The sequence below is a fragment of the Sapajus apella genome, unplaced genomic scaffold (assembly GCF_009761245.1).
Source record: "Sapajus apella isolate SASKATOON/1434 unplaced genomic scaffold, GSC_monkey_1.0 scaffold7, whole genome shotgun sequence".
Classification (NCBI taxonomy): Eukaryota; Metazoa; Chordata; class Mammalia; order Primates; family Cebidae; genus Sapajus; species Sapajus apella.
Genome location: NW_022436947.1, coordinates 35,047,436 through 35,064,290, shown reverse-complemented (window position 1 = coordinate 35,064,290; position 16,855 = coordinate 35,047,436). Strand labels below are relative to the sequence as shown.

Below are 16,855 nucleotides of genomic sequence, written 5' to 3'. Positions count from 1 at the left end.
AGAATAAACAAGACTTAAACAAAATAAACAATATACGGAACCCTGCACACAAAAGAGAGATTAAACAAATTTTCTAATCATACAGGACCTAAATTACAAAATATACAATAAATATATGGAACACTGCACACAAGAGAGATTACGTACATTTTTCAACCACATGTGAGACATTTATAAAAGTGGACCACATATGCTAGCTAGTCACAAAGGAAGTGATCATGAATTATGAAGTGGATAACCTATAACTAACGTTCTATGACCACCATAAATTAAACAAGAAATCAAAAATAAAAAATAGTAAGGCCACTCCCTCTTGACCCTTTACGTTTGAAAACTAAACTCACACTCCTAGATTACCATCTGGCAGTGGTGTGGTTTTTTTTCTTCCTATGTGTGGCCTAGTTGCTATGGGACTAGTTAATTTACATGACAATTATCAGGGGTATCACAAGAAGCAGGAAACTCCCAGACCATTGTAGCTTCATTATTTTTTATTTTGAACTAAATTCTAAGCCAAAGGGAAAATGAAGTACTTGACTCCCAGAAGAAAAGAGGGGACATGTGTGGGTTAATTATGACCTAGTCACATGGCGCTAGAAGCGGCTCTTAGTACATTCCCCGGCGCATGCTATGCACTACCATGCTATACCCCATCTCTTTCCGCTCCCCAATGCTGGGTGGATGAAAAGACTGCCCTTGACATGCTGCTGGCTCCTGGGCAAGGGTGCTATTTAATGGATGTGGCACCTTACAATTAATGGCATCCTGGAATCGAGAAAATACCATAGTTAACTGTTTGTAGGGGACCTTCTGTCTGCTCTTTCACTTCTGAGAAAGGAAGGCTAAACAGGAGACACAAGGGGAAGACACAGGCCCAGGTATCTCAGGAAAAATGAGCACTTCTCCTAAAAAATCCCCCCAATCAAAACCAAAACCAGATGGATGGTTCCTCCCCAGGATGTGCTACCGGCCCAATGCAACTCCAGTGTCAAATGAATAATGAAACAAACATGAAAAAGAAACGCCCTAACAACTTAAAAAGGATGGAATGCAGGATCGTGGTAACATTGATCAAATCACATTGATGGCAAGTCAACAAGTTCTGTAGACAGGTAAGGGTGGGAGAGAAGTGGTAAAAAAAAGATAAATGAGAAGACCGTAAGTTCTTCAGCCTGCATACGGGGCACCAGCAGGTGAAAAAGCCCAGTGGTTTCTTGTCTCACAAACATTACAAGCCACAGAGAGGGGCAGTTCTGGGGTATACCCTCTTCCTCTGGCCCCACTCATCTCCCAGGACGGCTCTGCACTACCACCATCCCCAGTACTCCCTTCAAAGAGTAGCTAAGGCAAAGGTAAGGGCTCGAAGTCCTAATCACCAAACCATAAGAACCCACAGGTTTGTTGTAAGAATATGACAAGGGCAGCTCAGCCGAGAAAGTGGGGGGATAATTTTCAAAGGGCCACCGTCTAGCCTCTGCCTCCGTAAACACACCGGGAAACTTGCTTCATGTTTTCAGAGCTAGGGTCACTATCAGGATGATGCCCAAGCTGACAAATGCGGGTCACAGGAGTAGGGGATCAGTCAGAGCCAGCAACCGTTTTTTTTTTTTCTCTTTTGTTTTTTTGAGACAGAGTCTCTCTCTGTCTCCCAGACTGGAGTGCAGTGGTGTAATCTTGGCTCATTGAAACCTCCGCCTCCCAGGTTCAAGCAATTCTACTGCCTCAGCCTCCTTAGTAGCTGAGATTATAGGCATGTGCCACCACACCTGGCTAATTTTTTGTATTTTTAGTAGAGATGGGGTTTTGCCATGTTTGCCAGCCTGGTCTCGAACTCCTGACCTCAAGTGATCCACCCACCTCAGCCTCCCAAAGTGCTGTGATTACAGTGTGAGCCACTACGCCTGGCCCCACAACCTTCTTATTAATAAGTATATGGTAGTGCTCTTCGGTTAAGAGGGCTGCCGCATTTAAGAAGGTGCTTGTTTAAGAAGATTATGTATGAGGTGGAGGCAGCCACTTATAGAGATGAACAGAAAACCACAGCCACTATGTAAACTAAGCTATTGTTACAGAATGGCTTAGTTTACATAGGGGCTGTGGTAAACTAAGCGATTCTATAACCGTACAGAAGGCTCTAGAATTTGAGGAAATAATTCAGGGGGAGAAATGCAAAGTATCTATGATGTTAACAAACAAACAAATAACAGAAACCAAATCTTAGAAATCTGTAGTTCCAGCATGGTAAAACAAAGACAATGGTTGCTTTCTCTGGAAAAAAAAAAAAAAAGTTTATTCATTCCACGTGAAGTGGGATTCATCACAGTGAAAAGGTTTACTATTTCATCCATTATGCTCCCCAATTTACGCTTTCCCCTGGACCTATTTCCCATCAGTCTCTTATGTAGCATTCCCGAATTTGCACCCAGTTTTCAGAAGTGCCTGGCCTTGCAAAGCAGCAGGGGAAAGGGCCTACCCAAATCATAAACAGTATTCCCCAATTCCAGGATGCTATTAATCGTGAGATGCAACATCAGTTTAACAGCACTGTTTTCTGGGGGAAAAATAAACAGAAAGAAAGCCTGCCATAGTAACAAAGTGCTTCATCATGGGAAGAAGCACTTGGGGTTTAGAAATGATAAGGCTTGGAAGTATCGTTAGAGATCTGCAGCATCCGGGGGCAAGCCTGCACACGGTTTCTAGCAGGTGACACTCCACATAGAGTGGGTAACTCTCTGTGACCCCAGATGAAGACGTAAGAATCCGCTCCTTGAGAAAACTCCGAGGGCCCTCCCCAAAGAAAAACCGGTAGCAGAATGCCGCAGCTTACATGGGATCAGGTTCTAGTGTCAGAGTGGGCGAAAATCCTGTATGACCAAAACCCTTGTTGAAAGAGTACCATACACGTAGCAGGTGGGACAGTGGGCCCTCCCCATGGCCATTTTCTCCTCCAGGGCTGGGAAACATCTTTGTTTCTCTGCTCAGATACCAGACAAAAGGGTGAGCTTGTGTCTAGGGCCACGTTCTTAGGAAAAACGTGCATTATCGTTGTTCTTGTTGCCCACTGCATGTGGCTGAATTTGGATGAGGGTGATGGGACTCCAATGTGCAATAGATGCATTTTTATTTTTGACTCCAAGACCTCTTGGTGCTTTAATGTGCTAAAAGCCTCTATGAGGCTGGGGGGTGGGGAGGGGAGTCTGGCACAGTTTCACAAGGGTATGCATCCACCCAAACCCTTGTTCTTCGTATGGCTCACTGTTCCAGGGAAAGCACTGTTTGGGGGATGCTGCTCTGCTTATGGCTCAGGATGGGGAGAATTCCGAGATGACCTTTTGAATCAGCGCTCCTAACATTCCTTATTCAGATTTAAATAAAGCAATGACTGTTACCCGAATTCTCCTTGGTGGATACAGCTCTGAGGAATGGAATGGAGCAGCCTGCATGGCGAGGACACGAGGACATGCCACTGATGAGTCAGAAGCCAGGGGTCATGTTACAGTGAGAGCCCTCCAGCAATCAGCTGTGGTCAGGGATCAAAGCCATAACCTCCCCACTGCTCACAGAGGAAGGATGTTTCCCCACATCAGCTTTTCCAACTGCGTCTCAACAGAGTTGGACATTCTCTTTCAAGCAGCCATGCCTTCTAAATGAATGTACTCGCTTACATGTGGAATTTGGCTTATTCAAAACTGGCGAGCCAATTTCCCCTCCTTGCTGGCTTCCTCCCTTCTTTCTTCGAAGATTCCCTTATTTAAAAAACAAAAAACAAACAAAAAAATCCCAGTATATTTGGAATCAACTTTTGAAATCCAGCACTCCCTGTGTGGACTCAGGGAATCGAATAATGAGCCTGGCAGGGGCCATGGCTCCTTGAGAGGGTGAGAGGGGGCAGGGGTGGATAAGTACATAAGCATTTGCACCAGCCATCATGGATGCTAACATTGGTGAGGCAGAAGGTGCCAAGAGCACTTGAATTTGGGATTGGAGGAGTCCTTCTTTCTGCCTGTTCATCCACCTGTTTATCCCAGACACTTTTTTTTTTTTTTAAAAGACACAGTCTTGCTCTGTCACCCAGGCTTGAGTGCAGTGGCACAATCTCGGCTCACTGTAACCTCTCCCTCCTAGGTTCAAGCGATTCTCGTGCCTAAGCCTCCTAAGTAGCTGGGATTACAGGCACGTGCCACCATGCCTGGCTAATTTTTATATTTTTAGTAGAGATGGGGTTTCACCATGTTGGCCAGGCTGGTCTTGAACTCTTGACCTCAGATGATCCATCTGACTCAGCGTATCCCAGACACTTCTGAGTGTCTACCAGAAGCCAGGAAAAGTGCTGCCTGCTGGGACTCAGGGATGCCAAAGGCACAGCCCTAGCCCTCAGAGGCTCACTGTCTAGTGTTCACAGGTGACTCTACTGCACAGCTATCGGTGCTATAGTTCACAGAGATGCAGAGGGCAGAGGGGCCAGCTGACGACTGAGTTGGGTGGCAGCTGAGCTCAGCATAGTTGTCAATAAAACACTGGGGGTGCTGCCAGCCTAAAAAGGGTTCCTGTTGGTAAAGCAAAACTGAAGTCATCTGTTCTTGGAAAAAATTCTCAAGATACAACTAAAACCGTCTACTGTCAATTGGCTATTGTCGGAGTCAACAGCCCTCAGGTGGCTAACCCAGCGACTGCTTCTCTTTTCATGTCTTACTCAACCTCTTGGCATCTGACATGATCTATGAAACGCTTTCTTCTCTTGGCTTCCGTGTTGTCATTCTCTGCTGCTTTTCCTGCCAAGTCACTGGCCATTCTCCTTCAACCTAACTCTAAATAAATGTTGACTCTTCCCTTTCCAATCTAATGCAATCCAATCTGTCAGCAAGTTCTGTCAGTTACATTTCCAAAAGGTCTCGAGCGTCTCCTTTTCTCTCCATCTCCACGGCTACCACTATGATCTGTTACCGCTAGCTATGCCTTAGCCCTTCCTGGGTCTCCTAGGGCTCCACTGCAGCCAGAGGGAGATTCTGAAAACAGAAACCCGGTTATGTCTTTCCCTCGTTCAATACCTTCCAGTGTCTTAGCACCACACCCAGAATAAAACCCAACCTTGAGACTCTGTTCTCCACGACTCTGCCCTTCTGGTCCTTGTCTGCTCCTCTGAGGCCCTCAAACATGCCTCGTTTGTTTTTGGTCCTCTGTGCTCTCTGCTGGGACACTCTTGTGACAGTTCTTCATATGGCTTGATCATATATTTGTTTGTTATTTAACCTGCCAGAACATATGCCTTAAGAAAACCAGGCCCTTATCTGTCTTGCTCACCACTGTATCTGCCGCATTAGAATAGTGCCTGGCATATAGCAGGTGTTCAATAAATACTTTTCAAATAAATGAATGAACTGAAACCATGTGACTCTGGAGAATGTAATATGAGACACTGAGCCTTCAAGAAGTAGCCTTTGATGAGGTTGTAAGTAGAAGATTGTTTCAATTAAAAATGAATTCTGGCTGGGTGTGGTGGCTCATACCGGCAGTCCCAGAACTTTGGGAGGCTGAGGTGGGAGGATGGCTTGAGTCCAGGAGCTTGAGACCAGCCTGGGCAACATGGCAAAACCCCCATCTGTACAAAAAAATACATATTAAAAAAAATAGCCAGACATGGTGGCATATGCCTGTGGTCCCAGCTACTTGGGAGACTAAGATGGGAGGATCACCTGAGCCTGGGAGCTTGAGGTTGCAGTGAGGAGTGATCGTGCCAATGCACTCCAGCTTGGGTGACAAGCAAGACTCTGTCTAAAAAAGAAAAGATTTAAATAATCCTAAAGTTATGAAGATCCTATTAGTTTATTTCTAAATTTAAGCTGAATGTTATATCTGCTGTGTGCTTATCTGCAACATTTCTACTCAATTCACAGAAACATGCAAAAAAGAGAATTTAATTGAACATGGAGGAAATTATCTACTCTTTGTGAATGTCATGGATCTGCTCATTTGTCAGGATAAACAGGAAATACAGGTAGAACTTTTAGGAGAACATATGTGGTACCCACTCCACCTCTTCTACAAGCTTTCTTCTTCTTGCTTTCATGTATTTAAAGGTCTATTTCAAATGCTGCGGTTAAGACTCTAAACACATTCCCTATTACCAACTTATTCCTCCCTCTTCCTTCCCTCAAAATTGTGTTCAAGTTTTTGCCTATACCACTAAGCAGACAAGATTAGTGGTGTGGATTAAATGATGAGAAAGGGCAATGAAGCTCACCTGCTCCAAGCACCTGTTGCTTACTTTTCAGCATCCGACAGGCGATGGAAATGACTTTTCTGCATCAAAGTTTAGTTATGGTATCGCAGTGAGTTTGAGACACAAAACATACAACCAATGTAGTGGTTAAGGCACTCTGGAGTCAGACGTTGAAATTCTGGTTCTGCCACTTACATCAGCCTGATCTTGAACAAGTTTCTTAAGTCCTCCAGGTCTCCCTCTCCTTGAGAGTGACATAAAGATAATACAACCAGATGTCACCTGAAGGTGATGAGATGATTAACACATTAAAATGTTTAGCACATAGTAAGTGCTCAGTAAGTGTTTTAGCTTTATAGTTCTTATTTTTATCCTGCATTAGAGGAGTGAAAAGTGGGACCAGGTCAACCTGCTATGTTCTGGACCCAGCATTAACTTTAATTTGGGCAATAGCAAATTCAAAATATAAAAATTTGAAGTGAAGCAAAACATAGTCCTACTTAGCCGTAGATTCTCTTGGTTGTAATGCTTGATTTACAGGATAATCCTTCATTAATCAGTCATTCTGTCATTTCTTTCCTTTGAGACTTTCTTAGGGTCTATCATAAGGATTTCCTTAGGATCTACAGTATAACTGCACCTTACTAGGGATGGTGGGAAAATGAAATAAGAAAAAACAATAGCAGACATTGTTTCTGATCATTAGGAACTCAAAAGATTATATCAATACCAGGAGTTCATTCTGGATCTGGGAAAGACTGATCAAATTAAAAGTTTAAAAAATCCTACTAATGAAATAAAGTTTGCACAGATTCACGTGCTCTTGCCAAGTCTTATTAATTAAGGCTATCAGACTTGACAAAGAATATGTTCAAAGAGAATAATTTCCTTTAATTATTTTATACTTCTCTGATGTAAAAAAAATCTAGTCTGATAAAAGACAACTAACAATAACAATAGCAATAATTTAATGTCAGCAAACAAATCTAACTTAATTGACAAAAAACCCAAGCCTGGTGCTATGGCAATCAACACCTTTAGAAAGGAATTCTTGGTGGGATAATTAGCAGGTGATGATGCCCCCTGACACCCTGGGAAGCCTAGGGGGTGCTGACATCGGGAGGGATTAATCCTCTCTAGGGCACAGGAGCACACACGGTTTGTCTCTTCCTCAACCAGGGGTCACCTGGAGATAGACAAAATAAAAAGAACAATTGCTGGAAACCTTGGATCCTCATTAATTAGGCTCCCACGTGTAGCATTGCTGAGACACGCTGTTCTCGGTATCCAACCAGCATCAGCATCTGGATGTACACAGAAGGATGGGGTGCTAGCCAGGACACGCCATGCCTCACTCCAGGGGTGAGTTTCCGTCACTCATTTATTTTTCTGCTCAGCCTCTCTGCTTTAGCTCACAGTTCATTAAATTCTACTGCATCACCATCAACATGAAAAACAGCTACTTGAAGGGCATTCAAAAATATAATCAGAAAAGGGAATAAAAAGCCCTCTCTGAGAAGGAGGGAAAAAAATCGAATCCTCTCTTGTCTACTGAATGACATCCAGGTTCTTTGGTTCAAAACCCTTTTTTTTTTAAAGTAGCAGGGACATCCAAGGATTATCTCTGTCTGATGGGCGGGGTGTGGAGCCGTATGGCTTTCTGCTGAGAGGACTAGTGCCAAGTGTGGCTGACAAATTCTGTGGGATCTCTGTACATGGAGGTATTATTTCTTTTGCCTTTTTTTAAAAAAAAATTATTTTGAGGTGGAAAGGACTGTGACTTTATGGACTGCTGTAAGATAGCTTGTTTTACACTTTGCACATACGTGTGATGGGAAATAATCCCGATGGCCAGCTCTGTGTAAGCCGAAGGAGTCAACTTTCTACATATGGATGTGATTCCACAGAAGCCAATCCGGGCATAAACACACATTTTACTTTGATAAAAAACTTAAATACAGAAAAGCATGAAATACAGTTTAACAAATGGTGGCATGTTATATTTTACCACAGTAGTTCCCAACAGGGGGTGATTTTTGCCCCCTAGGGTATATTGGCAAAGCTCCAAGATGGTTTTGGTTGTCAAGATTAGGGGTGGGGTGGGGACTGCTATTGCTATCCAGTAGGTAGAGGTCAGAGAAGCTGCTGAACATCCTATAGCAAGACACAGAACAGGCCCCAAACAAATTATTCAGCCCTAAATGACCACAGTGCTCCTGCTGAGAAACCCTGCTTTACTGTACGTAGTAATGTCAATATATTAGAAGGACCAAATAATAATAATAAATAATAATACCGCCATACCTTTTTCATTTAGGCAAATCAGGCAACTCTCCATAAATGTTCACCCCAATTACAAAATGACAACCTGGATCTACCTATTATTTTTTCTTTAATTACAATAACCCAAATTGACTGAAAATACACAATTACTAAAAAGTAATAAAAATGTTTTTTTCCAGTACAGGCACCTTGCATCTCCTTGTTTTGGTCTTACATACATGTCTGTGCACACACACAGAGCACCCCTGCCCTCTTCCCCGAGTCTCCCTGGACTGAGGTAAGGACCCATCACAGCTCTGACAAGACAAAGAGTCACAGACATCTCCCTTTCCACAGAAATTGCAAGTGAAAACTCTGGACGAGATTTCGTCATAAATCTCTGCAGCTTCCCCTCAGTTAATACTTGTGAAACATTCTTTTAAAACCAACCTTTGTTCTACCACCGTGCTTTCCATACGCAAGTTTGTTTAATCAACATGAAAATTTATGAGATAAACTATTATTCCCATTTTAATATGGAAACTAAAACACAGAGGCAAAGTAACCTGCCCAAGGTCACACGGGGAATAAGGTATAGAGCTGGAATTTAAAAAAATTTTATTTTTGAGCCAGAGTCTCACCCCATTGCCCAGGCTGAAGTGCACTGGCACGACCTCAGCTCACTGCAACCTCCACCTCCCAGGCTCAAGCCATCCTCTCACCTCAGCCTCTCAAGTAGCTGGAGCGCAACACCATGCCTGGTTAATTTTTTCTTGTACTTTTGGTAAAGACAGGGTTTCGCCATGTTGCCCAGGCTGGTGTTGAACTCCTGAGTTCATGGTGATCAGCCCACCTCGGCCTCCCAAAGTGCTGGGATTACAGGCATGAGCCACTGTGCCTGGCCTAGAGCAGGAATTTTAATCTAACAGATGAATCCTAGAGAGGTTATGCTCAACCATTAGGCTCTCATGTCATGCCAATGCATCATACAAATTGGGATGGACAACTACGAAGGACAGAGATGCCTGCAGAGTGGAGCTCAGACTCCCAAGGTAAGGCTTCTTGTTTCTGTTCCCCGCTTTCTACAACTATTCCTAAATAACCTTATCCATTCACCTAAGGGACTTTAGAAACAAACTAATCTCTCGAAATCCTAGCTCTCCTGTGTAGAAGTTTAAAAAGTTTCTAAAAGGCTGGTGGTACAGACTTAGGAAGCAGACCCAAGGAAGCCAGCCCTAATGTGGTGGCACAGAACGTGGCTCCCAGGGCACTCCACTTCCATGCCAAGCAGAGGGCCTCGCCAGCAGTGGTTGCACCTGCTTTCTACATCTGGGATGCCAGCCTGGGGCACAGGATCAGGAGCAGAAGGACTGTGGCCAGCCCTGGGAGGAGGGGGGCCCCACATTACCCCATAGGATGCTATGACACCGGCTGGATGGACCTCAGCAGGGAACCCAGAGAGATACTGGAGCTTCACAACATTTCCAAAAGAGCTGCCATAGAGGCCTAATGTAAACCAATATTTGCAAAGCGAAGCCCTCAGGACTCCTGGCAAATGTAATCATATTCAGGCGGGCATTTTTTGCCTCCAAGAGTGTGGGAAGTGAAAGATGAATCACAGGCGAAAGTCTGTAGGCTGACCTCGGTGTGCACGTCTTCTGAGACAGGGCAAGAAACGAAGGCAGGAAGCACTTGACTGAATTGGTTTTCCCGTTTTTCATAAGAAACATTCAACTTAATAAAAAATAGCCACAATTTATTGACAATCCTTTCTTTATTCCCTTACCATGTGCCAGAAAACTATACAACCCTTTTCTGTGTTCTTCACAGGAACTCTGCAAAGCAAGAACTGCCATCCTTATTTTATAGATGAGGAAAAGACGGCTCTGAAGGTCATACAGTTACCTCAAGGTCAAACAGCTCATACATGTTAGGATTCTAACCTGGCTCTGTTTGACTCCAAAATTCATGACTTTTCCACTATGACATTCTATTTTTCACACCGCTACTGTGATGCTGTGATATAAGAAGAAATATATACTTGGTCTTTATCCCCAGATCCTGGCACAGAGCTCCTAAAACCCTTGTAATTTCCTGAGTGATAAGGGTGACAGGAATATCTTTCATTATATTTGGTCTTAGTCCTCAGTTTCCTGACACAAGAGCTTCTCCGACCCTTGGGATCTCTGGAGTGTCCTTTTATGCTAACGAGATGACTGGTGGCGGGGTACACAGGTAGTTTCAGGATGGGGGCTGGTTACTGGAAAGACCAACTGGAGATGAGCCCATCACTAACGGCCAATGATTTAATCAACTATGCATGGAACCTCCAAAAAACCCTATAGGATGGAGTCTGAAGGGATTCCAGATTGGTACACACGTCCACATGCTGAGTGGTGGTGTACCCCAACCTCACACAGGGACAGAAGCTCCTGCATTTAGAACTCTTCCAGACCTCACCCTATCATCTCTGATTAGCAAACATTAGTAAAGTGTTTCCTTGAATTATGTGAGTTGTTATAGCCAATTGCTCCCAAGGAGGGGTTGTGGAAGCCCCTAATGTGTAGCCAATCCAGACACAAATGTGGGTGACCTGGAAACCTATTAATTGTGATTGGCATCTGAAGTGGGGGTGCAGTTCTGAGGGACTGAGCCTTTAACCTGTGGGGTCTGTGCTAACTCTGGGTAGTATTTTTTTGAGACAGGGTCTCACTCTGTCACCCAGGGTAGAGCGCAGTGGCGCCATCACAGCTCACTGCAACCTCTACCTCCTGGGCTCAAGTGATTGTCCTACCTCTGCATTCTGAGTAGCTGGGAAAACAGGCACATGCCAACACGCCTGGCTAATTTTTAAAATTTTTTGTAGAGATGGGGTTTCAACATGTTTCCCAGGCTGGTCTTGAACTCTTTTGGCTTTGGCCTCCCAAAATGTTGGGATTATAGGTGTAAGCCCCGGTGCCTGGCCCCAGCTCTGCGTAGTTATTGTCAGAACTGAATTAAATCATCGGCCACTGAATTGGTGCCAGCAGAGAATCCCCTTGGTATAGAAAACTCACAATTTGGTATCACAGGTGTTGAGTAAGAAACAGTTTTCCTTTAACCACAAATTTCTGAAGTTCCCACAACTGACTGCCTAAACACACACACACACACACACACACACACACACACACACACACACACACACACATATACACACACTCTCACTTTTTTCAATTTAAGTTAAATGACTAGTATACTGAGATCTTGAACACTGCCATGCACCTAGGATGAGTTCACTTTCTGAACGCCGAGTACACAGAACTGAAAAGGTACATCCTTGATCAGGAAAGAATCCTAGAATCTGGATCAGGCCACAGATGATGGCATGGCAGGAGGGGAAGTGGCACAGAAGAACAGTTTTGTGGATGTTCAGCAGGAAGAGTCACATCCAGCTGGGGGCAATGGGGAAAGACTCCATGGAGAGAAGGAGGAAAAAATGAACCTTAAGCCTCATATCAGTCACATCATCCCAACAACCCTCCGCAGCAGGCAGAGTACCCATTTTACAGATGAAGAAGGGGAGGTGAAGAGGGATGAGGTGACTTGCCCACGGTCCCACAGTGAGTGGGGGAGTCATAAATTGCTTTGTCTCATTCTGAAGCCCATGTTCTCTCCTCTATATCCACAATCTTCAAATAATGTTCTGTGGAGCCCTGACGGGGGGGGGAAGGAAAGTCAGGACAAGGCTGCGCCCATGGGGCTTGGACCCCCACCCTAATTTCGACCCCAGCAGCTCTGCTTCCCATACATACTTATAGAATGGAGTTCTATAGAAGATTTCATTTGAAAAAAACTTCTGCAGTTAAACAAGGGGTGTTGGCCTGTGCCCAAAATCAAGCCAACACACACCTAGCTTCCAGGCCTTGAGCAAAACACTGACCTCCTAAGCCTTTGCTTCCTCAATTACCAAATGGGTATAATATTAACACCTATGTGGCAGGGCTGTTGAAAGGATTACATGCTAAAAGAGATGAAGGCTGTGTGGTCGCTCATACCTGTAATCCCAGCACTTTGGGAGGCTGAGGTTGGCGGATCACCTGAGGTCAGGAGTTTGAGACCAGCCTTGCCAACATGGGGAAACCCCGTCTTTACAAAAAATACAAAAATTAGCCAGGTGTGGTGGCAGGCACCTGCAGACCCAGCTACTTGGGAGGCGGAGGCAGGAGAATTGCTTGAACTGGGGAGGGGGAGGTTGCAGCGAGCTGAGATCACACCACTGTGCTCCAGCCTGGGTGACTGTCTCAAAAAACAACATCAACAACAACAAAAAGACATGGAAAGCACTTGGCACAGCATCTGGCACTCAGCACACTGGCATTCTTATTAACTTGTAGAAAATAGCAAGGCCTGTCCCGCAAGGAAAGAGCCAAAAAAAAAAAAAAAAGAGAATATTGCTATGGACAGAATGTTTATGTCCCCTGCAAATTCCGATGTTGAAATCCTACCTGCAACGTGATGGTATTAGGAGGTGGGGCCTTTGGAGATAATTAGATCATGAGGGTGGAGCCCTCATGAAGGGGATTAGTGCCTATATAAAAGAGACCCCAGAGAATTGTCTTGTTCTCTTTCCACTGCGTGAGGACACGGTAAGACGCTGGCCGCCTGTGAGCTGGAAGAGAGTCACCCCCAGAATCTGATTGTGCTGGCATCCTGGCCTCAGACTTCCGCCCTCCAGAATTGGGAGAAATCCATTTATAAGCCACCCAGTCTATCATACTGTTATAGCAGCCTGAACCGACTTAGACAATCACGAAGCTATCAAAGGACTTTTTAGGGACATTAAAAAGCACTCCCCACAAACACCTGTGATGGTTCTGACCTCTGCTTTGGGCGCTCTCCTGGTCTTGATAAACGTAAGTTTGCATTTGTACCAGGACACACACCTAGAGCTGAGGGAGGCTTGGTATCTCAGTTTGCAAGTTGTGGTCATGTCCCCATTGCTGCTTGTCAGCTGGTTCAGCAAGAAGCTTAATGGAGACTGGGCTTTGAGTGTTGAGGTCAGTAACCCCAAACCCCCAAACTAATTTACTGCATTGCTCAGAGCCCCAAAGAATAGGCTGTCCCCTAAGCTGACTCTTGGCTTTTATACCAAAAGCCCCAGGGTCGGGGGAGGCAGGTATATCAGCTCCACCAAGCCCCAGAGCCTCCTCCCTTGGCTATCTCGGACCTTTCCCCTAGGCAGAATTCTGCAGGCGCCAGTGGGATGCCAGGTCTTGGGTCTCTTTCAGGATCCTTCCATCAAAGACTCCAGTGAATTAAGTTCCCAGTGAAAGTTGTTTTTTTTTTTTTTTTTGTCTTGAGACAGGGTCTTGCTGTGTTGCCCAGGATGGAGTACACTGGCACAAGCATAGCTCACAGCAACCTCAAGCTGCTGGGCTCAAGCAATTCTCCCCCTCTGCCTTTCCAGTAGCTGAGACTGACAGGTATGCCACCACACCTGGCAAAAAATTTTTTTTGTAGAGATGGAGGTCTCACTACATTACCCAGGCTGGTCTCAAACTCTTGGCCTCAAGTGATCCTCCTGCCTTGGCCTCCCAAAGTGCTGGGATTATAAGCATAAGCCACTGCACCCAGCCCCAGTGAAGGTTTTGATGGCTTACAGTAAAACGCAAACCCCTGTTTCATGCCTATAATAGCTGCCCATCCTTGTGAATGAGTGAATGAAAATCACATTCAGGATGATACAGCCTCTGCATTCTCACAAGACACAGAAGCACTGGCCATGGAGCTTCTATGCCTGGTCACTGAACCACTGGCTGGGTGGGACTTTCTTGCCATGGCTGTGCTTTGGATTCTCCACCTGTCAACTCAGCCGGTGGCACCGCCACCAAGCTCTGACAGTTTCTCTTTGGGGAGGTTTAACCTTTTCTCTCTTCCAGGCAGTGGAGAAGGTCATTTGCTACAGAGCACTGAGCAAGAAGGTTGACTTGTGCCGGGGACATGTCTTGCTCCTTTCCTGCTCACTCTGCCAGAACGAACATGTCAGAGCTAGACGCACCCACAGAAGTCATCTCCCCATGGCGGGGACATGGAAACCAAAGCCCTGAGACATGAAGCAAGTAGCCTGAGGACATAACGCTGGCTGCAGGGAGGGGCAGAACACTTGGCCTCTGACTAAAGCGCAACGTACAGCACTTTCTAGGACGTTTTCTTTGCCTTGTGCTGGTTTGAAAGTCTTGGACTCACTCCCAGAGGTGCTCCTTAAGCCTGAATTCTATACATTATAAACACAAAATATGCCTACAGTATATACACAGATACGGATTATATATACGTAGATATGTATATATCATTTACGTACATACACACGTGTTTGCAACTGATAATTAGTATACAGAGAGACTGTTAAAGAGCTTGGATAAGCCCAACTCCCTTTATTTTATTATAGAATAATGATAACCGAAGAGGTACAGGAAAGTCAGAGATTCGGAGTGTGAGAAAGGGGGAAAGTGTGTAATTTGCAAAAGCATATTCAATATTATAATTGCTTTGACTTTTTTAAGGCACAATAAAATGTACTTTGAAATCTTAATGGTGAGGAGGGCATTCAGAGTTTACGTTCAACCAAAGGGAATACGGCTTAAATAAAAAAGATTGGGAGATACTGGACTCAGCATATTATAGCTTTGGAAATTGTCTGATCCAATTTCGTGCTAAAGATAAGGAAACTTCCACCCAGAGAGGTTAAGTGACTTCTAGTCTAAGGCCAAATGGCTTTTTATTCATCCCAGAGGGGAGCAGCCAAGTGGACTTTATCTGTTCTGTCCATGGCAGCTGCATGGTTTGTTGATGACCAGCGGAAGGAATTTATTACATCAAGGATGTTAAGACACAGACAGAAAGCACTTCCCCAGCACACCTGCATTTTTTTTTAACAAGGGGGATTTTTGGGAAAGGCGAATTGGAACGTAAGGGTTTTACTGATGGCACCATGTCCTTGGAGCAGCACCCCAATGGCCCACACACTTGGCTGCGCTTAGCTCCAGCCCGTCTTTGTATAACTCTGGGGAGACTCTCTCCTGGCCCTCTTTCAGGGGGAGAAAAGGTCTGGCTGCAGGAGTGACTCCTTAAGCAGCTCTCCTCTCCCCCTGGTCACCTGCAGAGGCCATCGCCAAGTTGGGCAGATGGTTTCAGTCTAGTCCCATTGACTAAGACAAGTTGTAGGTTTTCTCTCATTTGTTCGGATAGGACCGCGCACTTCAGCAGAAGGACTGCAGCCCCTGAGTTAGCTTGCCAGCAGAGGCAGCCACCCAGGAAGACTTTACCCACAGCCTCAGGCTAAGACAAGACACGGCAGACCCTGTCGGGGAGCCTGGGGGAAGGCAACTGTCCCCAGAGTGGCAGCTGCCGATGTGCCCGCCGGTGCAGGAGTCCACTTACCGCAGTGAGACTGGAAAACCTGTGGCTTGACGACCTGGTTACAAGCACTGCACACCACGAGATAGAAGTCGTCATGTGCTGGGTAATGGCCAAATAAGTGCATATCTGTGGGGGAAATGAAAACAGTGTTTTTTGAAATAGCAATTAAGTCTCAGAAGGTGTACAGTTTCCTCTCGGAATTTCTTCAAGGACAGTTTTTCAAGCACAACACTCGGCAAGGCAATAATCTTTACTAAAGGGAACTCGGTTTGTCAGAAGGCATCTCCCCACCTCTCAGAGAAGCAATTGGCTCAGAGAATCCCTCCTCATTTCTCCCCTGGAAATGGACTGCGGCTGCTGCTGATCAGTACGCGCTGTCGAGGGGCTCTGAGTCACGTGCTTTGGGATTCACCCTGTCCTGAGAGAACCCACATGTGAGCTGGGATTCACTGAGGCTCTATTTATCTCAGCATTGGGCGGAACTCCCCCAAACCCATTCCTGCATAAGCAGGGGTCCCTCAGGGAAGTGTGAGTGTATCTGGCTGGGGACAGAAGGAGGACTCATTTGGCCTCGGCAGTGGCTGGGTTTCCCCATCACCCGAGGGACATGCCAAGGCTGAAGGAGTCCACTGAACAAGTGGCTAAACAAGTGGCTCATCTGCTGCCATCGTGACCCATTATTCATTTGGTAAGTATTTGCTGAGCATCTGCATGTGCCAGGCACTGTGCTAGGTGCTGGGGAAAACTGGGGAACAAGAATGGGTTCTCTGCTCTCCTTCTTAAGGTCGCAGAAGAGAGAAACATTAGGCAGACCACCAAGGTGTCATCGTTGCCTGCAGCTGTGTTAGGGGCTATGGCAGAGATGTACGGGGTCCCCTGGGAGTGTGCGGCAGGCGGCCCTAGAATGAGACAGTAGAGAATGCTCCCCTGAGGAGGGGGCAGGCCATCTGAGACTCTGGGATGAGTAGAGTT

General features: G+C 45.5%; 1 protein-coding gene across 11 annotated transcripts in view; it reads right to left on the bottom strand.

Annotated features, from left to right (window-relative positions):
• Positions 1 to 16,855, bottom strand: part of ATXN7L1 (ataxin 7 like 1) — a 268,063-nt gene that overhangs the window by 164,422 nt on the left and 86,786 nt on the right. For all 11 annotated transcript variants that reach the window (XR_004268347.1, XR_004268346.1, XR_004268349.1 and 8 more), the window contains one exon: positions 15,905 to 16,009. Coding sequence is in view for 7 of the 11 variants with exons in the window: in XM_032276327.1 (XP_032132218.1) it covers positions 15,905 to 16,009 (105 nt within the window). In the remaining 4 variants the exon portion in view is untranslated. The remainder of the gene's footprint in view (positions 1 to 15,904; positions 16,010 to 16,855) is intronic.